The sequence below is a fragment of the Octopus sinensis genome, linkage group LG5, assembly GCF_006345805.1.
Source record: "Octopus sinensis linkage group LG5, ASM634580v1, whole genome shotgun sequence".
In the NCBI taxonomy this organism is placed as follows: domain Eukaryota; kingdom Metazoa; phylum Mollusca; class Cephalopoda; order Octopoda; family Octopodidae; genus Octopus; species Octopus sinensis.
In genome coordinates, this window is record NC_043001.1 from 21,153,127 (window position 1) to 21,178,982 (window position 25,856).

At 38.8% G+C, this 25,856-nt stretch overlaps 1 protein-coding gene across 1 annotated transcript; it reads left to right on the forward strand.

Annotated features, from left to right (window-relative positions):
• Positions 1-18: 18 nt before the first annotated feature.
• On the forward strand, positions 19-25,649 carry LOC115212066 (flap endonuclease 1). The gene is made up of 13 exons (XM_029780873.2): positions 19-203; positions 6,579-6,681; positions 7,913-8,015; positions 9,359-9,422; positions 10,356-10,465; positions 12,570-12,706; positions 14,622-14,688; positions 17,783-17,914; positions 20,488-20,520; positions 22,390-22,443; positions 22,880-22,944; positions 23,223-23,337; positions 25,495-25,649. The coding sequence occupies exons 1-13, from the start codon at positions 122-124 to the stop codon at positions 25,558-25,560; spliced, it is 1,131 nt and encodes a 376-aa protein (XP_029636733.1). The 5' UTR covers positions 19-121; the 3' UTR covers positions 25,561-25,649.
• Positions 25,650-25,856: the final 207 nt, after the last annotated feature.

Genomic DNA, 25,856 nt, shown 5'->3' on the forward strand with positions numbered 1-25,856 from the left:
ATTATAGACTTTATTTTTACGGTTTTACGCAAATAAGGTTAAGGGGTTCATTTCACTTTTGGCGGGGAATTCTGTTCTATTTTCCGAATTGTTCGTCGTGTGTCTCATTGCATCACAAAACATGGGAATTCAAGGCCTTGCTAAACTTCTCGGCGATAATGCTCCTTCTTCGTTAAAAGATAATGAAATTAAAAACTATTTTGGTGAGTATCAATTATTTATTCTCAGTTTTGGCAGCTTTAAATACTCACAACACAATATTATTGGAAATTGCCATCAAAGCATTAATTTGTCCCACTTAGTCGATTTAATTATAATGACCGAGAATGGCAAGTTATGGACATTCAGGTTTTATTCAAATAGCCAAGTTGGCTAATTCTATGTAAAAGTTCTTGTTGGAAAAAATAATTTCTCTAATATACAGGCAACAAAATAATTAAAAGACAGTTGGGTGAGATTCGAAAGTCGCACTTAGTTGTAAACCAAAGATACGAACAAAGAAAATTATTTTTGGTTACACGTTGCTTTTAGTCAGTGTTTTGGTACAAAGATTGTTTTAGTATGTATTAAGTATGAAAGAATGGATGTTGTTTTATGCCAGTGAACTGTCTCCCTCAAAATACCAGCTTTCGTGTTGTGCACCAAGTTAGGTTTCAGATGTACATTGCAAAACTTTGCCCATAATGTTATGGTCTGCTGCCTGTTTTATTTCTATAGGCAGGAAACCCATCAGACTTAATAATAATAATGAAATTATTGTATACAGTGCTCATGTGCACCACAACTTGTCAAAAGTGCATATAAAGCATATGCAGTAATGTACAAATGTCTGGAAAGTGAACAGTGTAGGAGTCAGATACATGCTTGCGTGTGTATGGAGGGGAGAAAATCAGGTGTAGTGTTGGCGAATCTCAGGAAGCATGGAAGTTTTGAAGGATGCAGTGCTCCGGCAACTAACAACTGATGCTGGCAGTTTGTTCCACTTCTTTCTGTCGAGCAGAAACCAAGAAAAAAGTCACTATGTGATCGCCCAATTTCCTACAAGTTGGCAGTAAAATCTTTCAAATCAATTTATTACTTTATAAGAAATACACTTTGGCTGATGTAGTCCTAGACATACTACGACACTTTCTAAATAATTTTAATCATAGATCCGTTCGACTAAGGTTGATCTTGGTCTAAACCTCTAAACCATAATAAGCTTCGAGCTAAGCTAGAAAATCAATGATTTCAAATGTTACTCTTCCAAAACATTCGGAGCTCATAATGGATATAAACATTAATAGTTTTTGATGATTATATAGCCTAAACTAGCGCCAGCGATTTTGGATTGAATTTGTTGAGTGTCAATTCTCAGTGAGCATTTAGTTTGCATCTGTATTATTTCTAATAGCTTTATATTATTTAATGAGAGAAAACTTGGCGCTCATACATTTTTGTACTATTTTCTTCATCTCCCGCCACAACCCGTCTCTTCGCCAGAAACCCGGAGGAGAGCTCAGCAGAACGGTAGCCCACATACGCAACTTATACACACACACACATCCACATTGTCAAACAATACCCTATAAATAGCAGCCTTTGTTTATCCGACTTTATCGTTACTTTTTTTCATCTTCTAAAAAGAGTTATTCATTGGGATGTAACACGTGTGTATACAAAGCATGTATAATACAAAGCCACATGAAAATACAAATCCAAAATCGAAGAAAACACAAACATGAGCGAAGAAAGAAAGAAAAAACTTTATCGTTAAAATTATAAATTTTCATCATTCTTCAACGTATCATTTATTGCTATCGGCATAGTTTCGGTTGTAGTAGCACAGATTTCCGCGGCATAGTTTCGGTTGACACTTTCGTGCAACAGGTTGCCTATAGTAGCTATATTACTCGTTAAAATTATAAATTTTATGACAAATTTTGTCTTTAGAATTAATCAAAACTTGAGAAATTTATAATTTTAAGGGGCAGGGCAGGTGTAGATGTCATCTGCAACATACTGGCTGCAGTATATGTTAAATGAGTGTGTCTGCTAAGCTCGCCTTGGCTTCAGGTGAAAAGGTGGATTTTCGCGGGAGATAATGGGTGGGAAATAAACCGAAAGTGTACACGGGCCCACTTTTGCGCATCAAGGAATCAGATACGCTTTAGGAAGTTAATGAAGCTTCTACGAGGTCGCTCGACTCAGAAATATCAACCAAACTTTTAAAATGGAAGGAGATCTATATCTAAATTAATGTGATCCTCTTAAATAAAGATGTGAAGCTAACGGCTTAAACTCCTTTGATCGTAGATCTGCTCCATCTGGGCTAATCCGGAGCAAACGACGATGACGTCAGACATATGCTACCCTATCATTAAAAAACAAACAAAAAAATGATACATTGAAAAATGGAACGTTAGATACTCTTTACTCTCTTTTACTCTTTTCAGTCATTTGACTGCGGCCATGCTGGAGCACCGCCTTTAATCGAGCAACTCGACCCCGGGAATGATTTTTTTATAAGCCCAGTACTTATTCTATCCATCTCTTTGCCGAACCGCTAAGTAACGAGGACATAAACACACCAGCATCGGTTGTCAAGCAATGCTAGGGAGACAAGCACACACACGCATATATATATATTATATACGACGGGCTTCTTTCAGTTTCCGTCTACCAAATCCACTCACAAGGCTTACCACACAGCCACTCCTGCGCCTACTGTTCATGGAATTTAAAGCAAAAGCGGTGGTCAGAGTTGGAACTCCTTTGATCATACTAGTGCTGACAAGAGTTAAATAATAAACATCACACACAACTAAAGATGAAACCTAGTTAATATTTGTATCTGTAGGGCAGAAAGCTGGCAGAATTGTTAGCATAGGCAAAATGCTTAGCGGTATTTCGTCTGCCGTTACGTTCTGAGTTCAAATTCTTCTGAGGTCGACTTTGCCTTTCATCCTCTCGGGGGTCGATAAATTAAGTACCAGTTACGCACTGGGATTGATGTAATCGACTTAATCCCTTTCTCCTTGTTTGTTCCCTCTATGTTTAGCCCCTTGTGGGCAATAAAGCTGAATTTTTGCCAAAGTTGAGTTTGTCTTTCATCCTTTTGGGGTTGATAAAATATGTACCAGTTGAATACTGAGGTCAGTGTAATTGACTGACCTGCCTCCCTCGAAAATACTGGCCTTGTGCTAAAATTTGAAACCAATATATGTATCCAATATAAGCTACAAAATAAACAGTGAAATACTATAGAAAGTAATTAACAGTCGTAACAACCACACCACACTATGTCGCAATGATAACATCAAGCTTGCTTGATTTATAGAAAAGGAGTAAGTAGGAATTCCATATGGTGTACTAAGAACAAACTATGGACAAGAGGTGCAGAGGAATCACAAGCAGGTTAACAAGGAAAGCAGATTTTGTATGTGGCAAATATGCAGGAACAATAAACTCTTAGAGCACAAAGAAAACAGATTCTCTTACATGCTTGATAACATACCTAGTTGTTGATATAGATCTCCTTCCATTTTATAAGTTTGGTTGATATTTCTGAGTCGAGCAACCTCATAGAAGCTTCATTAACTTCCTAAAGCATATCTGATTCCTTGAATCGCAAAAGTGGGCCCCGTGTACACTTTCGCATCATTTTCCCACTCATTATCTCCCGCGAAAATCCACCTTTTCACCTTTATTATCTAGGTTCCCAAATTAACAGTGGAGGAGAATGTTCTGAAAAAGATTGTAACCAGAATAAGAAGAACAGGCTGGAGAAAGTTCAGGGTACTATTACTGCTTTGTGGTAAAATGTGGTTCCCCGCCCCCACACTGCAAGAGAGGCAGACTGTATGGTATTTGTGTATGAACTGCAGTTCTGCATAGTAGTGAAATCTGGGCACTGAATGCAAAGGCAGAAGTCCTGTGAAGACTAGCAAGAAATCAAGCTAGCAAGCACACTCTGCTGGATGTGAATGTCAGCAATTCATGAATAATAGGCAACAAATTTGTTAAGGAAAAAAATTGGGCATAAGAGAAATAAGATGCAATGTGCAAGAGAGATGTCTGTATTGGTACAAATATGTTATGTGTATGGATGAAGACAGCTGTATAAAGAAGTGTGATTGTTGTGACCCCCTTTGGTCAGACACTGACCATGGGCTTGCACCTAGAGAATTACCCTATGAGGCACAAGTCTGGGCAAGGTTGTTTTATGGAAGACCAGCAGTTGCCCATGCATACCGCCCTCCCCTCTCCACACCACTGGTGTTATCCAATGGAAAGGCAAGGGCCGATACAGCTTGGCACCTGTGACGTCGCAACTCATTTTTACAGCAGAGTGAACTGGAGCAACATAAAATAAAGTGTCTTGCTCAAGAACACAACATGCGGCCCGGTTCGGGATTTGAGCTCACAACCTCACGATTGTAAGCTCGACGCCCCAACCACTGAGCCACGCGCCTTCACTGTGTAAAGAAGTACCAACTGATTATAGTGCCTAGTACTTGGGGAAGAGAGAGACTCAAGATGTGGAACAAAGCTGCGAAGACTGATCCCAGATTATTGAGCCTCATGGAAACATTGGAGCAAAATGGCATCCACTGATCTATTGGTGCCTGTTGAACTGATTGACTTAAGCCAGCATGGGAAGCATAGTTGAGGTTGGTGATGATGAAATCTTGTTCAACAATAAACACTTGGGAAATCTGCTGGAGCATTCTTCATTTTTCATATTTTCCTGTTTTTAAAACTGATTTGTTAGTCATGAAGAATAGCAAAATAATATTAATAATATGCCCTGATGCAGTACCAGACAGTGGCTCTCATGGCTTCTGATCTTAACCGATTGGAAATTTTATCATGTACATTGTTTTGTCTTGGTATAAAAGATGGGCTACAGCAAATATTCTGCTCAATACCATAGATTTGCTTGTCAGTTGTTTGACCTTAACCAGTTGAGCATGTCCCTTAGTGGCTGACGATATGTGCATTTCTGATCACGAGCAGACGTAGTGGGGGAGCATCATAGCCATGTGTTGAGAGGGATTCTTTGGGGTTTGAATAATTCACCTCTGGAAACATGGGTGGTTCTTTCAACATCCTTAAACAACCCTTATTCAGAGACCTTTTGAGCGGAATGGGTTACTTGACCAGAAGAAAATTCTAACTGGGCCCCGCCTGCAAGGTCATGCGCTGTTTACCTTGATATGAGATCACTATGTCGCACACATATGGTTGTGATGCATGTGCCTGGTGTACCCTTATCAGACAGGTAGTCATGATGGGTATATTGGGCTTCGTATATTTTACCTCAGTGCCACGTTGATGGTATGCACTGCTCTCTCACTCAATAATAATAACTAAATGATCTTGAGTTGAACTTGTTTCATCTATTTCTCAGTTTTCAGTATAGCAGGATGTAAGTTATTGGAATAAGTTAAAGTTTGAACTGTCTGTACAATAAGATACAGGCATATTCACTACCCACAAGATATTTCATGTCAATTGGCATGGTTATCAAGATGCTGTTTCTCGTTTTTGTTACAAACAAGTGTGGAAACCATTCATCTCCATAGAACTAACATACCTCTCACAAAGTTATATATTTGGCAGAGCAAGTAAGATCTGTTGTCATGAGTTCAAATCTAATGCTGACTGTCTCTTGTGTTTCTGGGTAGAGATGAGTAAAATAATCAAGCAGTCTTAGACTATTCTTACATTAAGAAACAGAACAGTTTAATAATGGAAGACAAGGTTTACAATATCGGAAGAATATCGTCTCCTTCCATCATCTTTTTGTTCAGCATGTAGTTCAGGCTTTCGGCAGGCGAAGAGAGAAAACTTCAAGTACAAACGCTATTTACAGGAAAGGTGAAGTGTGCTGCTCTCAGCTACCATCTTAAGCTCTGATAGTGCGGGTGCAAATTGCCTCCAGCCAGTAGTGTGTTCAGCAAGCACTGCTGTGTAGTGGCGCCAAAGAAGAGGGAGATTTGAAGAGGGTTTTCCCCTTATATAGTTTTCTATCGCGAGCCTTGTTGTGATCTCGCACATGGCAAATGGATGCAGGTGTGGTCTTGCTCCTCCAGTCTCAGAGATGGCAATGGCTGCCGCAAGATCTCATCTAATATGGCGCTGACTGCTTGTGCCGCTACAACAGCAATGCCATAAACGTTTGATCATCTTATCATCCTTATTATGGTATAGAAAAATGAGTGTCAAAAAGTACAAAAATCTTCAATTCACAACTATTCTGTCTGTCTGAATAAACACAAAGTGTTTTTCTTGCTGTCCAAAAAATCTCACTAACAACTGAAAAAATAAAATATGTGGCTTAGTCAGATAAGAAAGGGTGGTGCATATGAATGACTTTTGGGTTTACTGCAATAGGAAGCAACAGATTGAGTTATGACAAGGCCTGGTACTTGGTCTGGCTACTTACAACAAAATAAACTCTTCTAAAAGCACTCAGTGGATAGGTGGTATTATTAAAAAATTAAGTTAGATGAAGGCTAGTATAATGTAAACAATTTTATTTCTTCACCTGTCTGCATATATTTGCAAATGACTTTTTTTGTCTCTCTTTTCAGGTCGTAAAATAGCTATAGATGCTTCAATGAGTATATATCAGTTTTTGATAGCCGTGCGACAAGATGGCTCTAATTTAACAAATGAAAGTGGAGAAACTACCAGGTATTTTATCATCTTTTGTTTTGCCGAAACAAATGTAGAGCATTGCTGGCTAGACTTTATTTTAATCTAACACTGTTTCAAGTGCATACCTTCTGATCTCTCTGCAGATTCATGATGCAGCTGCTCTCTACTCCTCTTGTACTGCTGCTTAACACATCCTTCCTCAGCCTCTTCTGTCTCTCACTCGACCCTAACCCTAACACTACATTCACCTATAGCCCTATCTCTAACCATCTCTCACTCTCCTTTGTACTCACCTTCTCATCTCATACCTTGAAAGTTCATTCTGGCACCTCATCATCACTAGGTTTATATTCTTTCCATCTACTCCCATCCACCCTTACATAATGCAGGACAGCCATACATCTCCTCTTTAACAAGGCACCTATGCTTGTCCCTCTATCATACTTTCATCATCATCGTTTAACATTCGCTTTCCATGCTAGCATGGGTTGGACGATTTTGACTGAGGGCGGGCGAACCAGATGGCTGCACCAGGCTCCAATCTTGATCTGGCAGAGTTTCTGCAGCTGGATGCCCTTCCTAACGCCAACCACTCCGAGAGTGTAGTGGGTGCTTTTTACATGCTACCAGCACGGGGGCCAGTCAGGCGGTACTGGCAATGACCTCGCTCAAATCCTTTTACACATGCCACCGGCACAGGTGCCAGTAAGGCGACTTTGGTAACCATCATGCTCGAATGGTGCCCTTTTACGTGCCACTGACACGGAAGCCAGTTGGCTGCTCTGGCAACGATCACACTCGGATGGTGCTCTTGGCACCCTACTAGCATGGGCACAAGTGCCAGTAAGGCGAAGCTGGTAACGATCATGCTCAAATAGTGCCCTTTAAGTGCCAGTGGCGCGGAAGCCGGTTAGCCGCTCTGTCAATGATCACTCTCGTATGGTGCTCTTTGCACCCTGCTAGCACGGACACCAGTCATCGAATTTGATTTTGATTGATTTCACTTGCCTCAACAGGTCTTCGCAAGCATCCTTTCAAAACCTACCTGAAGTCATTACCTCCTCTCTCAAATGCATTCCCACTCAGTAGAGAGGACTTTTTCTTTGTCTTTTAAGTTCCTTGGTGACCTTATATGCCAATGTCATGTAAAAAAGCCCCCAGAACACAATGTAAAGTGGTTGGATTTTAAACAGAGATTAATAATGTAATCATCATTTCTAAAGAAATCTTTACATTTCATTTATATTTGATATTCTTCTGTTTTCAGTCATCTTATGGGTATTTTCTATCGAACAATTCGTATGATAGAAAATGGGATCAAGCCAGTCTATGTTTTTGATGGGAAACCACCAGAGATGAAATCAGGGGAGGTAATATTTAAAAAAAATTTCCTTTCTTTATACTTTGAAGTTTAGTCATCAAAGTATTGGACAGTTAAACACGAACCATACTTTTCAAATCTGTCTACGATACACCATTACCATTATTAATTTAGATTAGGATCTTTTCACTTTGGCCGGCAGATTTAAAAAATAATTTCTTTGTAACTAAACACTTTTAAACTTCGTATACTGGTAGTGTGTTACATAAAACATCTTTTTCTCTTGGCTTTCTTGAGAAAATTCTGTAGTTTGTAAGATATTTGTTGTTTAATTTCTTGCATTTCGGCAATTTCAACCAATCAATGACGTCTATTGCGGTGAATACAATTTCTGCCGTAGTTTGTCAACAAGAAATTAAACAACAAATAGCTTACAAACTATGTAACACACTACCTGTATACTAAGTTTAAAAGCGTTTAGTTACAAAGAAATTATTTTTAAAATCTGCCAGTCAAAGCGAAAAGATCCGATTGGTTCATGAGGACATTTTTGGGGGATTAGTGTTCTATTGTGACAAGGGTCACATCAGGTGGAAGGAAGGGAGAACTCAAGTTTTGCAATTTCTTGTTCTTCTTTAGCACTAGGTTGACTTTGATTGAACAGACCTATGATCAGAAATATTCCATCTGTGGCCATCACTTTTTTAAGGATATCTAAGATTACAATTTTGCATTTGTTTTCTCTCTACCACCTCACAGTGTCTGATTGTCTTTTTGTTATCCCTTAACACATACTCTTTGTTCTTCTGTGGTGTTTCCTCCACTGTACACACAGTTTTTAGATGACCAACCATAAATATACAATTATAAGCAACCTTATATTTCTCATGTGTGTTATATTGAATTGAAGTTTAAACAACTTGGAAAATAAACCATGATTTGAATTAAATTAACCCTTTACTATCCATATTATTCTGCCAAAATTAATCCTTTTTTATCTACGTTGTTTTGAACTAATCATGCATTATCTTGTAGCTATGAGATTTTGATGAGGTTGCTGTTAAATTTTAAAACGATATTGTAGGGTTGGTGTGAGAGACCAGATCTGGCCAGTTTGAACATGAAACAGGCAGAATACTTTTGGCCAGATATAGCCGGTTTAAATGCTAAAGGGTTAAACCTTTTGGTTGGTGTTATTTAGTGGAAAGGTCTTACGGGATGAGAGAAAGAGAAACCAAGAAATCTTTCTACAATTTAATTATATTTTAAAATAATTTGTCAATAGATTACATTGATTATGGATAATGATAGCTAATATTTCCATGATGATATTTTCTTTTTAACAATGAATACATAAAAAAAACTCTACAAAAATCTTTTTTGTTCTCATAGTTGGAGAAAAGAAAAGAAAGACGAGAAGAAGCTCAGAAAGCTCTAGAAAAAGCTGAAGAAGTTGGTAAGAATTGGTTTCGTTCTTACTAGATACCTTTTATACCTGTTGACAATGACTTGTAATATTTCCCATTTATAATGCTGCTGAGCCTATCCAATAACCTTGTATCTACTCCACTCACCCTCTACTGTGTTTTTCTGCCTAAACTCTGCACTCTTCATGTTTTTCCAGTCCTTCTGCATTGGAATTCCCTTCTTCCCTGCCATGTAGTTTCTGCAGACATTGTTTCAGTGCCATTTAGCATGGCTGTATGCACACAGCCATCATACAATCTGCCTTTCACTCTGAGGGAGAGACCCTTTGTTACTAACAAAGGTAGAAGTTCTCTGAACTCACCTGTCTGTTTGCCTCCAGCACTCCAAGTACTGTTGCCAAAATAGATTGAATGTCTAGTCAGCCATGCCAAATCATCTTTGCCTAATTGTCTCATTCTGCATGCAGTGCTATCAAACTTGTAACCATGTAATTTCAAAGCAGTTCTGTGGTCATAGTATGTATGATTAAGTTCTAATTACAGTTTTTCCTTGTGAAATATTTCCTAATGCCATTCACTTTCCATTTTCTAATATAAGGCACATAAAAAGCACCATCCGAACGTTGCCAGTGCCAGTGGCACATAAAAAGCACCATCCAAACGTGGCCGTTGCCAGCGCTGCCTTGGCTGGCTTCCGTGCCGGGGGCACATTAAAAGCTCCAACCGATTGTGGCCGATGCCGGACCCCCCTGGCACCTATGCAGGTGGCACGTAAAAAGCACCCACTACACTCGCGGAGTGGTTGGCATTAGGAAGGGCATCCAGCTGCAGAAACTCTGCCAGATCAGACTGGAGCCTGGTGCAGCCCCTGGCTTCCCAGACCCGTGCTAGCACGGAAAATGGACGTTAAACGATGATGATGATGATGATGAATCAACTAAAATGTTCATTTTTTTTTTCAGGGGATGTGGAAAATGTCGAGAAATTTAATCGGCGCCTCGTTAAAGTCACAAAAGAACACAATGAAGAATGTAAGCAGCTGCTAGCTCTGATGGGAATACCCTATGTTGACGTAGGTTATTGTTTGGTTGATTCTTTAAAAAATAATTTTGAGGAAATATATTCTGAGGAATTACTAATTGCTGCATTTCTTTACTTGAATGACTAAATGGAGCTTTGATCTAGTTTATTTTATTAAAATTTTAGAAAAATTGAAACCTGTCTTTGACAGTTCCAGACTGTATTGAACTTATTTTGTGTGTTACTTTTGGCCCATTCTGTATTATTCCTTTGATGACTGAGAACTATCCTCTCTGCTCTATGACAAGTTGTAACGAATCTTATAGTTTGGACATACTGTTCCTCTTTGACTGTCTAGATTTTTTTGTACTCCCTTGCATTCTGGTGGTACCCTATAGCTGAAGCAAGTAAAGTAGACTCAGCATCTGTAATTCCTTGCCTTGGTACAAAGTTTTGTGTCCATACCAAATTCTAATAAATATCTGATAAACAAAGCAAGTGTTTTAATACACAAGAACTCTGAAGAACAAATATTGGATTGATCAAAAACATTCAATTCTTGACCATTCTGTCTTTTATATAAAACTATATTAGCTACTGTCCATCCTTTTTTTAGACATTAGGTGTTTGGCAGCTATTTCTAGCTGGTCAAATGATCGTGTAGAGGTTTCTTAATTGAATCAGCTCTCAGCAATTACCTTTAAAACCCAGATCCACTCCACTCTATATTGGCCAAAGGAGTTATCTCCCTTGTCCAATTTTTTTTATTTTAAAAACTTCAACATTTTTTTTTTCTAAGTGATAGCTTCATTGTAGTCCTTTCATTTCACTCTATTGCATTTGTAAGATAGTCGCAGGTATGCTGTGTGGTTAAGAAGTTTACTGCCCTATCACATGGTTTCACGTTCAGTCCCGCTACACAGCACCTTTTGTATGGCTAGCTGCTCTTCCTGTGACCAGCTGGTGACAGGAAGGGCCAACTGGTTGCAGAAAGTCTGCCTTAATGAACTCTAACCCATGCAAGCATGGAAAAATAGACGTTAAAACAATGAGGATGTGATACTACTATACATTATTGCATTTGCTTGCTTTCATGCAAATTTGACTAATTACACTCGTATTTTCTACATTTAGTTGCACAAATGTAATTTTAACATCAATAGCAAGATATAATAGTTCACACCATGATACAATTCACATAACATTAAAATTCTGTTTTGTTGCACGAGTTAGGGTTGGTAGAAATGGTGACTAAATTTGCCTTAAATTGCATCCTATCATCTTTTAACCCTTTCATTACCAAACCGGCTCTGGCTCTGAGTGCAAATATCTTGTTTTCATAAGTTTTGAATTAAAATCTTCCACCAAACCATAGTTGCAATTTATGTTCCTAACACTAGCTAAATGATAACTATGTCATTTTACTAAATTCTTAACGTGGCTGTTGCCAGCGCCGCTTCGACTGGCCTCTGTGCCGGTGACACGTAAAAAGCACCAACCGATCGTGACCGTTGCCAGCCTCACCTGGCACCTCTGCCGGTGGTACGTAAAAAGCACCCACTACACTCACGGAGTGGTTGGCATTAGGAATGGCATCCAGCTGTAGAAACTCTGCCAGATCAGACTGGAGCTAGGTGCAGCCTCCTGGCTTCCTAGACCCCAGTCAAACCGTCCAACCCATGCTAGCATGGAAAGCGGATGTTAAACGATGATGATGATATTTAACCCTTTAGCCTTTAAACCGGCCATATCCAGCCAAAAGTATTCTACCTGTTTTATGTTCAAACTGGCCAGATCTGGTCTCTCACACCAGCCCTACAATGTCGTTTTAAAAATTAACAGCTACCTCATCAAAATCTCATAGCTCCAAGATAATGCCTGATTAATTCAAAACAATGTGGATAAAAAAGGATTAAATTTGGCAGAATAATGCAAACACTAAAGGGTTAAAGTAATTGAAAGAAACACAGAGCATCTCAAAATAAATACAGTAACGAAAGGGTTAAAAGGAACGAACACATTGGATAATGTAATGCTAAATATGCTATACATGAGAAAAGGACAAATGATCATTGCTTGATTACAAGACTAACCTAGGGCCAAACAACAGACACTATTGCTGTTCTCTGTAATGCCATGTGTGTTTATATTTACAGGCTCCTGGTGAAGCTGAAGCCCAATGTGCTGCTTTGGTTAAATCAGGGAAAGTGTTTGCTACAGGAACAGAAGACATGGATGCCCTTACCTTCGGATCTTCAGTTTTACTGCGACATCTTACTTTCAGTGAAGCCAGGTTAGGACTATTCTTAAATCTATTGATTTGTGGCAAATTTTTGACCTGGATTTTGTAAGGTAGTCGGTGTGTTGGTGTTAGAAAGGGCGTCCAGTAGTAAAAACCATGTCAGAATAGACACTGCATCTTGGTGCAGTCAGCTCCTGTCAAACCGTCCAACCCATGCCAGCACGGAAAGCAGATATTTGCAAAACTTTTTTTTTTTTCGTTTTTTTCACCTGTGCAAATTTGGGGCATAGCTGGTTATATTATTCTCTCAACCTGGTGCCATGTAAAATTACCTGTGCTGGTACAGTGTAAAAAGCACCTGTGCTGGTAACACATACGAAGCACTTGTGCTGGTGCCATGTAAAAAGCAGCCAGCACACTTTGTAAAGTGGTTGGTCATCCAGCCGCAGAAACCAGGCCAAGTTAGACTGGAATCTGGTTCAGCTTGCCATCTCTGGTCAAACTATCCAATTGATGTCAGTATGGAAAACTGACATTAAATAATGATAATACTGATTGAAAACTGGTAAGCTAAGGGCTGCACAAGGTTCCAATCTGATTTTACTGCTGGATGCCTTTTCTAACACCAACTACTCCAAGAGTGTAATGGGTATTTTTTTACATGCCATTGGCACAGGTACCATTGTCCTGACACTGGTATCAACCATGACTACGGCCTCACTTGGCTTGACAGGTCAGCATAAGCATAGTATATTGCCAAGGGCCTTGGTCTCCTGTCACTGCCTCCATGAGGCCCAACGCTTGAATGGTGCTTTTTACGTGCCACCAGCATGGGTGCCAGTCAGACAGCACTGGCATTGGCCATGACTACAATTTCACTCAGTTCAGCAGGTTTTCACAAGCACAGCATATTACCCAATAATTGAAGGGTGCTTTTAACGGGCCAGTTATGCGACACTAGCATTGGCTACAACTACGATCTCACTCAGCTTGATGTCAGTGCCTCTATGAGGTCCAATGCACAAATGGTGCTTTTTATATATCACAATCTCACTTGGCTTGATAGGTCTTCTCCAGCACAGCATATCTCCAAAGGTCTGTCGCTTATCATTGCCTCTGTGTGATGAGAGGAAATTTGGTTGCTATTTCTAGCAAGTTGTGCGACCATTTAGAACAGTGGTTCTCAGCTGGGATCCATATAAGATTTTCTTGTTAACATTTATAACCAATAAGTTGCTCATACTCCTACAATATACAAAATATTTTGATTTAAAAAAATTTTTTTTTTATACAATTTCTAATGATATTTAATTATAAAAATACTGGAGGATTTATTTTTTGATAAGCATTAAATGGCTATGGATGTCCAGGAGAGTAAAAGTAGGAATCAAAAGGTGTCCATAAGCCAAAAAAAAGAAAAAGTTGAAAACTGCTGATTTAGAGGCATCCTCATTAGCACTTAAGAGCCAAGTGTATTTGTCTTGTTACAAATGGTTTATAAGCTGACTAGCTCTATGACCTGGCAACACCGGGTCATAGTGCTAGTGCATGCATATACAACTGCATGCGTGCGCACATACACGCGAGTACTGTCCAAATCTCCGACCAATCCCATACAGCTAGCTGGCATTTTGATTGGGTTTTGGATAGAAAATTCACAAAAAAGTCACTTCTATTGATTGTTTAATGGCTTTGCGGGGTGACTGGGGAAATGTAAAGATGTGCACGACCACCCTGGACGGTTTTGAATGACCATAGAAAGTGCGAGCCCTCTAACTGAAAAATTATGGATTTGTATAAAGGACACACACACAGACAGACATTTTGCCATTTATATATATAGGGATATTTAACACATGAAATAATGAGATGTAAGTCTAATTGTATGAAATAATTTTGTAAGTTTTATTTTGCTGTCTTAAATTTTGCAAATGCAAACATATGTTTACATTTTTTTTGTTTATAGAAAAATGCCCATAAAAGAAATAAATTTGACTAGAGTCTTAGATGAATTGAATTTTTCCCAGGATGAGGTAAGTTAACATTATATTGAGTTGTAAGTTCTTTTATTATTCATTGGTTCCAGTCTTTGGACTGTGACCATGCTGGGTATCATCTTCAGGGCCTTTACTTGATTATGCCAACCAAGCTTTCTCATTTTGGTTTTAAATTTTGGCACAATACCAGTAATTTCAGGGGAGGAGGTAAGTTGATTACATTGACCTCAGTGTTCAACTGGTACTTATTTTATCAACCCCGAAAGGATGAAAGGCAAAGTCAACCTTGGCAGAACTTGAACTCAGAACATAGCGGCAGACGAAATACCTGTTTCTTTACTACCCACAAGGGGCTAAACACAGAGAGGACAATGAAGGACAGACAAACGGATTAAGTCAATTATATCGATCCCAGTGCATAACTGGTACTTAATTTATTGACCCCGAAAGGATGAAAGGCAAAGTCAACCTTGGCAGAATTTGAACTCAGAACATGAAGACAGGCAAAATGCCACTAAGCATTTTACTTGGTGTGCTGACGATTCTGCCAGCTTTCTCATATTAAATCGTCATCATCATCACCATCGTTTAATGTCCGTTTTCCATGCTGGCATAGGTTGGACAGTTTGATTGAGGTCTGGAAAGCCAGTAGCTGTACCAAGCTCCAATCTGATCTGGCAATGTTCCTACAGTTGGATGCCCTTCCTAACGTCAACCACTCCAAAAGTGTAGTGGGTGCTTTTTACATGCCACCAGCACAGGAGCTAGTCAGGTGACACTGGCATTGATCACGTTCAGATGGTGCATTTTACATACCACCAGTACGGGCCAGTAAGCGGGCACTGGCATCGGCCATGTTCAGATGGTGCATTTTACGTGCCACCAGCACAGGATTCAGTTGGGGTCACTAATGCTTTTACTAATCCTGAGATAACAGGATGAAATAAGCCTTTCTTTCAGGATCTTAGAATGTCATGTTTTCTGTCAGAATTTTTTATATGAAGTAATCTGTATTGAAAATTGTGATATAGTAAAGATATTTGCAATCATTTTCCTATAAAATGTATCTTATAATTTTCTGACATATGAAAACCTGTAAGATTTTATTTTGATACAGTAAACTTCAAAATATTCGTGTTTTGTATGATATATGTGATGTGTGTATGTATACTTGTTTCTGTGGGTTTTTTCCTTACAATGGTTGGGCAGTGCTGGCTTTGATACTTCAAATATTATGAATAATTGAATAATATCTAATATATATTAGATAGGCATAGGGGTGGCTGTGTGGTAGGTAGCTTGCTTACGAACCACATGGTTGCGGGTTCAGTCCCACTGCATGGCACCTTGGGCAAGTGTCTTCTACTATATCTCCGGGCCAACCAAAGCCTTGTGAGTAGATTTGGTAGATGGAAACTGAAAGAAGCCCGTCGTATATATGTATATATATGTGTGTGTGTCTGTGTTTGTCCCCCCCCCAACATCGCTTGAAAACCAATGCTGGTGTGTTTACGTCCCCGTAACTTAGCGGTTCGGCAAAAGTGACCAATAGAATAAATCCTGGGGTTGATTTGCTCGACTAAAGGCAGTGCTCCAGCATGGCCACAGCCAAATGACTGAAACAAGTAAGTAAAGAGTTGCTGCAACATTTTCAACCACGCTTGATATTCCTTTTCCCTGCGTATTGATAAGATACCAGAGTACCCATCACAAGGTTCAGTTCTGATCTTATTACAGGCCTTGTAAAATGCATAATGTTTGCTTTAGTATATCTCCTGGTAACAGGTTCCACTCCTCTTGCTTGGTTTTGTGCTCAGGGGAAGACATCCAGTTGTGAAAAATTAATACTTCAAGTGGGTGAAGATGTATAAATTTAAAATAGGAAAAAAAACCCATTTATGCAGACTACCCTGAATTACTCTTTTACTTGTTTCAGTCATTTGACTGCAGCCATGCTGGAGCACTGCCTTTAGTCGAGCAACTTGACCCCGGGACTTATTCTTTTTTGTAAGCCCAGTACTTATTCTATCGGTCTCTTTTTGCCGAACCGCTAAGTGACGGGAACGTAAACACACCAGCATCGGTTGTCAAGCAATGCTAGGGGAACAAACACAGACACAGAATTATTTCTATAAAACAATAAAAAGCTTTGTTTTAGAATTTTGCTTAATACAAGTGTATTTATCTGCTTTAAGAAGTTAGATGGCTGGCATAACTGTTGACTTATCCCGATAAAATATTGATTTCTAACATTGGCACAAGCCACAAATTTTATAGGAAGATCAAAATCGAAATCGATCAACATCAATGGAAATTGTAGCTGTGATACCAGTGCTGGTGGCACGTAAGAGAACCATCCGAACGTGGCCATTGCCAGCGCCGCCCTGACTGGCCTCCATGCCGGTGGCACGTAAAAAGCACCATCCAATCGTGGCCGTTTGTCAGCCTCGTCTGGCACGTAAAAAGCACCCACTACACTCACGAAGTGGTTGGCATTAGGAAGGGCATCCAGCTATAGAAACACTGCCAAATCAGACTGGGCCTGGTGCAGCCTCTTGGCTTCCCTGACCCCTGTCAAACCGTCCAACCCATGCTAGCATGGAAAGCGGACGTTAATCGATGATGATGATGATACAGTCAGTCTTAGTTGGTAGTTTATTTTATTGACCCTGGGAGAATGAAAGGCAAAAATGACTGCAGTAGAATTTGAACTTGGTAGTGGAGGAGCTATAATTGAATACTACAAGACATTTTATCCAACATTCTAACAGGTCTATCCATCTCCCACCCTCCCAGTCAAATGTTTATCTTTAAACCTTTTGTTACTGTATTTATTTGGAGATGCTCTGTGTTTCTTTCAATTACTCCAAATATAACAAAGAATTTAGTAAAATAACTTAATTATCATTCAGATAGTGTTAGGAACATAAATTGCAACTGAGGTTTGGTGGAAGATTTTAATTCAGAACTTATGAAAACAAGACATTTGTACTATAGAGCCAGAGCCAGTTTTGGCCGGGTTGGTAACGAAAGGGTTAAGCAGTTTAATGCTTAAACCATTTTCTTGTAATTGTAAAATGCCACCTTAAACTGTTATTTGTTTACAGCTAGAATTTATATATTTCTTTAGTTCATTGATTTGTGCATCCTCCTTGGCTGTGACTATTGTGATTCAATTCGTGGTATCGGTCCAAAACGTGCTGTGGAACTTATCAAACAACATAAAAGCATTGAAACTGTTCTGGACAATTTAGATAAAAAGGTAAGGTGAACAATGTTTCATAAAATTTTATTTTAATGTGTAAATATATAAGGCGCAGGAGTGGCTGTGTGGTAAGTAGCTTGCTTACCAATCACACAGTTCCGGGTTCAGTCCCACTGCGTGGCACCTTGGGCAAGTGTCTTCTACTATAGCCTCGGGCCGACCAAAGCCTTGTGAGTGGATTTGGTAGACGGAAACTGAAAGAAGCCCGTCGTATATATATGTATATATATGTTTATATATGTGTGTCTGTGTTTGTCTCCCCAACATCGCTTGACAACCGATGCTGGTGTGTTTACGTCCCCGTTACTTAGCGGTTCGGCAAAAGAGACCGATAGGATAAGTACTAGGCTTACAAAGAATAAGTCCTGGGGTCGATTTGCTTGACTAAAAAGGCGGTGCTCCAGCATGGCCGCAGTCAAATGACTGAAACAAGTAAAAGATATATGGGTAAAATAGCACAAATGGAATAAGGAAAATAAGAATTGGACAGTTGGAGAATACAATACCATACATTTGGTGTTTAGCACACATTTTCAAATTCATTTCATCTTGCTAGCCAATTTAAATGTACACCCTATTTTTGTGTTTTAAACAAAAAAAAAATAAATAAAATTAAAAAGTTTTTAAAAAATACAGAAGACTTTAAAATATCATTTTTCTATGTAAATATATAGATATATCACACATTCTGCATATGTGAATTGGATAGAAGAATGTACAACACATTTTCAAATGTTTCTGTTTTCGTTCAACCAATCAAAATCTCAATGACTAATCCTATTTCAGTGTGTTTACAAGTATTTTAGCTTATATTATTATCACATTGTCCTTGTACTCAATCGTTTGAAATAGTCAGTAACACGAAACTGTGTCAATTCAAAAAAGCTTTAACATTTACTAAAATGTTTTTAACTGTGCAACTCAAAGTAGATAAAGCTATAAATAATAGCTTGTAGAATATTGGATTGAAAAATGTCAAAGGTTGCCCATGTGTATGTGTATATATATATATATGGGGAGACCCCCTTTGGTTATGAATGACCATGGGATTGCACCTAGAAAATTACCCTCCAAGGCACAATTTTGGGCAAGGTTGTTTATGGAAGACCAGCAATCACCCATGCATAACAGCCTCCCCTCTCCAAAGGAAAGGCAAAGGGGCCGATACAGCTTGGCACCTGTGACATCGCAACTCATTTCTACAGCTGAGTGAACTGGAGCAACGTGAAATAAAGTGTCTTGCTCAAGAACACAACACGCAGCCCAGTCCGGGAATCAACCTCACAATCGTAAGCTTAATGCTCTGACCACTGAGCCATGCACCTTCACATACATATAGATATACTGGAGTGGAGGCACAATGGCCCAGTGGTTAGGGCAGCGGACTCGCGGTCATAGGGTCGCGGTTTCGATTCCCAGACCTGTTTCTGTTGTACCTGTATTTCAAAGGGCCGGCCTTGTCACTCTCTGTGTCACGCTGAATATCCCCGAGAACTACGTTAAGGGTACCCGTGTCTGTGGAGTGCTCAGCCACTTACATGTTAATTTCATGAGCAAGCTGTTCCGTTGATTCGGATCAACCGGAATCCTCGTCGCCGTAACCGACGGAGTGCTTCCGCAGATATACTGGTGACTAACACTGCTGATTCTAAGTGTCATGTGTTGGTATTTATTTAGTTAGTTATATACTCACACACAGTTATATAGATTTGCAAGTTGATTACATTGATCCCAGTGTTCAACTGGGGGTTGATGTAATTGACTTACCTCCTCCGCCAAACTTATTTTATCGATTCCGATAGGATGAAGGGCAAAGTCAGTCCCAGTGGAACTTGAACGCAAAATGATAAGATGCAGAAAATGCAGCTTAGCATCTTACCTGGCATGTTAACAGTTCTGCCAGCTCGCTACCTTATTCTCATTATTCAGTGTTCAATTTATTTATTTTGTCATAGAATGAAACGTGCAGACAAACTATTTAATTTCTCTTAAGGGCTCTTAACCCTTTAGCATTTAAACTAGTGGTTCCCAAAGTGAGTGGTACTGTCCCCCGACCCATGGGAGTAGTGGAAAGTAGTGGTGGTGGTGGTCATTGAAGAAAAGTGGGGCAATAATGGTGGTGGTCAAAAGGTGGGCAATAGATGTGAAAACAACAAAATAATGGGTTGTGAATGTACAGTTGTTTTGAATTTGCTGCAGAAGGTGGTCTGTGGTGTTTGTTGTGGTAAGTTGGGGACAGGTGCTAAAAATGTGACTTGAGTGCCAAGGGGGCAGAGCCTGTAAAAGTTTGGGAACCAGAGATTTAAACCAACCTTAACCAACCAAATTATTCCACATATTTTATGTTCAAACTGGCCAGATCCAGCCTCTCACACCTTACCTTACAAGACAAAGAATCACATCATCAAAATCTTGAAGCTACATTATAATGCATGATTAATTGGAAAAAAATGTGAATGTAGATAGAAATATTACTTTTGACAGAATAATCTGAATGTTGAAGAGTGAAATATTTTGTAAAGAGTACATGATGATTTATCTATAATTATTTTTTTTTTGTCTGTCTGCAGAAATATGAAATACCTGACAACTGGATGTTTAAAGTAAGTTATTCATTTTGCACCTGTTTACAAAATGTAATGTTTTGCATATTCTATTATGAATATATCCATGCCTTTACCTAAAATTGAGTTCCACACAATGCATTTCAGGTTCAATCCCACTGCATGGCATTTTTGGCAAGCATCTTATACCGTAAATTCGAGTATAGTCCGTCCTTGAGTATAATACGCAGGGGATTTTTAGGGGGATATACCTCTGACAAACCTAAACTTTGTGTATAATATGCACCCCTTCTCTAACTTGAGTCAAGGAGGTCTATATAACGTCCTTGGTTTGTAAAACTGTATACGCTAACGTCCTTTATTATTATTGTATATATAACATAATGCAAACGTGTAGCTTTTTTGTGCATTTTGTTTGCAGAAAATAAAGAAGTAACAGTAATAACGTTTAATATATGTTGCTTATTGCAAGTTATGGATGACTCTTTTATGACTTCGTTGCGTTCAGGCTTAGCTTAAGGTATTTTCGTGCACCACATCACAAAATGCATCTGAATAAACCTTACCTGACAGCAAATAGAGACTCGGACATTTCTTAGAAAATAATTTTCATTTTTAACCTCGTATATAGTATACACTAGGGATTTTGACGTTTTAAATTTTGGGGAAAAAATGCGGATTATACTCGAGGATTTATGGTACTCTAGCCCTGGTTAACGTACCTGGGTCATACATATCATCACCTGGAAAAGATTTTCTAACTAGAAAGGGTATGGCCTGGTCAGCCTGTAAATGACATGCATACGATCTGGTCATCAAATCTAAGTAGAGATTTCAAACTTAAAATCTTCGAAGCCACAGTCGAACCAATTCTACTATATGGCTCAGAAACCTGGACGTTATCAAAGAAGCTTGAGAGGCGGTTGGATGGAACTTACACTCGCCTCCTTATGAGAGCTCATAATCTCTCGTGGAGGCGTCATCCAACCAAAATGCAAATATATGGGAAACTACCACCTGTATCATCTCTTGTGAAAGGTAGAAAAGTCCAGTTTGCTGAACATTGTTGTAGAGCTGAAAAAGAGGTAATTTCTACTCTTCTCCTCTGGAAGCCATCTACTCGCGATACCAGAGGGCGCACACTCTCCTACCCTGATGTAATCTCCAGGGATACAGGCATCCAGCGACAGGACCTCCATAATGTTATGATGGACTGTGAAGTCTGGTGTAGCATAGTAAATTCCATTGTCTTGACCACTGTCGAACAATGATGATGATGACTCTAGCCCTGGGCTAACTAAAGATTTGTGAGTAAATTTTGATGACACAAACTGACTGAAGCCCTTATATATGTGTACTTTTATGTGTGTTATTGTCTCCTCATCTTAACCTTACACAACAGATATGAAAAAATGTTGCTGTCCTACCAGTGATGTGCCTTGATTCTAGTCTTCAGTGAAAGCAAGCCCAGCCATGGGGAATATTACTTTGCTTGCAAACAGACGATGGTTGGCAACAGGAAGAGTATTGAGCCATAGAAAATCTGCCTCAACAAATTGTTTGACCCATGCAAGCATCTTTTCTTTCTTTCTTGAGACAGCATTCACCCGGGTTGGGTTGAGCTGGCTTCATTCATCCTCAATGCTGCATCTCTCACAAACGCCGACCAGGCTAACGACTGCGTGATCTCCAACCACTCCTTATTCCAGCGGCGAACACTGTAGGCATGGAGACCTAGGTTGTCATCAGCCAGGTTTTTCGTTGTCCACCATTCGCCAAATATTCCTCATGTACATCTCACCCATGCAAGCATGGAAAATGGATATGAAAATGGCTATGTTCATTATATTACCAACTTCTTTTTGTCATTGTAATGAATGTGATATATTTAGTTTTATTATTTTTCAGGAAGCAAGAAAGTTATTTCAGAAACCAGAAGTTACTGATCCTGTTTCGCTTGATGTGAGTAAACTATTAATTTGCCTTTAATATTATATTTCTACATAATATTTCTACAGGAGTGGCTGTGTGGTAAGAAGCTTGCTTACCAGCCACATGGTTTTGGGCAAGTGTCTTCTGCTATAGCCTTGGACAGACCAAAGCCTTGTGAGTGGATATGGTAGACGGAAACTGAAAGAAGCCCATTGTGTGTGTGTGTGTGTATATATATATATATATATATATATATATATATATATATATATATATGTGTGTATGTGTATGTATGTGTGTCTGTGTATACATTTCTGCATCTGTGTTTGCCCCCATCACTTAGCAGTTCGGCAAGAGTTCGGAAGCGAGCTACTTACCATGCAGCCACTCCTATGCCTATGTAACAGTTGTTAATAAAATTTGATGAAATTTAACTTTTTTTTCATTTTTATTTATTATTCAATAGCTAAAATGGATAGAACCCAAAGAAGAAGAACTAGTTAAATTTATGGTTGAAGACAAACAATTCAAGTAAGTTTAATTTTGTTTCTAGTATTTCTAGGATTGTGTGTCTAGTTTCCTAGGCTTCATTCTTAAGTTTGGCCAACCTTTTAATAAGATTTTTGGCTAAAACTGCACAACTATGGATGACATAGACTAAAAGAATTCCTCATATGACACAAATTAAGAAAGGAAAGGAAAAGTTGACATTAAAACAATTATGATGATGATAGGAACTTTTAACTGTACAATTGGTATTTCATGTGTTCAGTACGTTTCCCTTTTTTTTTTTTTTATCTCACATTTAGTGAGGACAGAATCAGAAATGGCATCAAGAAATTAAAGAAAGCTCGCCAAGGTTCAACGCAAGGAAGATTAGATAACTTCTTTCAAGTGACATCAGTAAATTCAACAAAGCGAAAGGTATCTATTGTTCACTTCATTAAACATTTTCTTTTGGTTAAATGCTTTATGTGGATACAGTCATTTTGTAGCCATATTTCTACATGTTTAAATAAACAGATAAAAATAGACAACTTGGAGGAATTTAATAAACAGTACTCAAGACCTGCCAGTCACAACAGAATCGATATCCTAAAACCGTGTTAGTAATTAATATTTGTTCATGAGGGGCCCTGCCCTGTCAATCTTCTCCCTCCACCGTCATTTCATCCCCTAACACCCATCGTTTCCTCTATCAGCTGAGAGCAGAACAGACACATACAAGCCCACTGCCTACTGTCCCCACCAATCACCTCCTTTCTGCACCCTCTCTCCCCTCGTACTGTTCTCCATCATAATATCTCACTTATCTGCTATCACACTCAATGCCCCCACATATCTACTGCCTCTGCTTCTGAGCTCTCTCTATTTCGCTCCATCATTTGCTACAGTTACCTCATCTTGCCCTCTTATCCAAATCAATCTTCTCTATGTCACTTGAAGGCATGTACCAACATTTCTGCCATTATATTTCACTAGCAGTATCACCCGGCGTTGCTCGGGTTTGTAAGAGAAATAACTATATAAGCATTTTTAGGGAGTTACTTCCCTTATATAAACCGAGCAAAAAATGCATTAAAAATACGAAAAAAATTATGGTAAATTTTTTTTAAAATCGTAGACTCATTGTAGACGCATGCTAATACCCAGAAGGGCTCGATATGAATCACGACTATGATACCTGCTTTTGGTTAAACTGCACCACAAAATGTGGTAGTAGTTAGGAATCTAAGTCAGAGGAGACAGACTCTCACACACACAACTTCTGTTTTATATATAAAGATTATCGCTTCCTTTATCTTACTTTCCAACCCACTTTACTTTGTTTTTTAACTGGGGTATCCATGTATCTACCCTACAGCAAGACACCTACATCTTTCCCCTCTATACATTAAATATCTCAACTAGAAATAAACCACACCGCCTCAATACTACTACTCCTCCCTTGCAATGGCCCAGTGGTTTGGGCAGCAGACTTGCGGTCATAGGATTGCAGTTTCGACTGGGCGTTATATTTATTGAGCGTAAACACATAAAGCTCCACGAGTCTCCGGCAGTGGGTGGTAACGAACCCTACTGTACTCTTTCACCACTATTTTCTCTCACTCTTTCTTCCTGTTTCTGTTGTACCTGTATTTCAAAGGGCCAGCCTTGTCACACTCTGTGTCACGCTGAATCTCCCTGAGAACTATGTTAAGGGTACACATGTCTGTGGAGTGCTCAGCCACTTGCGTGTTAATTTCACAAGCAGGCTGTTCCATTGATCAGATCAACTGGAACCCTCGTCGTCGTAACTGACTGAGTGCCATTGGTTGGTCCAGAACTATAGAAGACACTTTCCCAAGGTGCCTCACAGTGAGACTGAACTCCAAACCACATGGTTGTAATGAAAGCTTCTTCCACCACATAACCATTATTTACTGGTGGGAGATCTTTCTTACACCACTTCATCATTCAGTTCTTAGACCCCACACTGCAGATTTCCTCTGTAAAATCAAGGTAACTGCTGCCCATCTGAGAAATGAGGTGGAGTGCTTGTTGCAGGATGTGTCACTAGCCATTCTCTGCAGTAACACTTTTTTGCAATTATGTCCGTGGGGGGTGCAACTAAAACCCCCCCCCCACCTCCATGCTGTTTGACAGATCCTTTCTTTTCTTCATTGTTTCCTTAGTGAAGTAGCTATGGGGAATTTTTCTTGATAATTTAATCTTTTATGCTTTTAATGTGTTTTTTTGTTTTGTTCCTGTAAAAAAATATGTTGATAAATTGTAATTCAAATTCTGTTGTGTCTGGGGAGAGTCATTTTCTTTTTGTGCCTTATAATGTAACACACTCACCAGTAAAATTTCCACTTATTTCTTATTTTTATTTTCCTAAAATTTTTTGTTGTGTCTTGCAACCTTTTCAATAGTCTTGACTAACACACAAACTCATATAAAGAATCTTGCAAACCAAATCAAAAAATGTTTTGTCTAAAATATTTTTTATTCATTTTTGTCTAAAATATCTCTTATTCAGTTACATCTAATATATTTATCATTCAATATTCATCTGATGTCTTCATCATTTAATTTCAGTCTAATGATACGAAAGGTGACCCTAAAAAGAAAGCCAAAAACAACAGTTTCAAGAAAAAAAAGTAAATGAATTTTATCCGAGAAAAATCATGTAACTTCTTCAAATTTAAACAGACCATATGTAGTAAATAAAATTCCAATTTTCGCTGCTTTTACCAATTTGCTCTCATTTTCTACATTAAAAATGTTTTATGTTGTCTTTCTTCAACAATACATACAAACTTATGTATTTTATGTATGTATATATGTACTGAACTGCTGTGCTAATTGTTTAGTCACAGGTCCAGGGCAAATATATTCTACTATAGCCCTAGGTCAACCAAAACCTTGTGAATGGATTTCATTGACAGAAACTGAAAGAA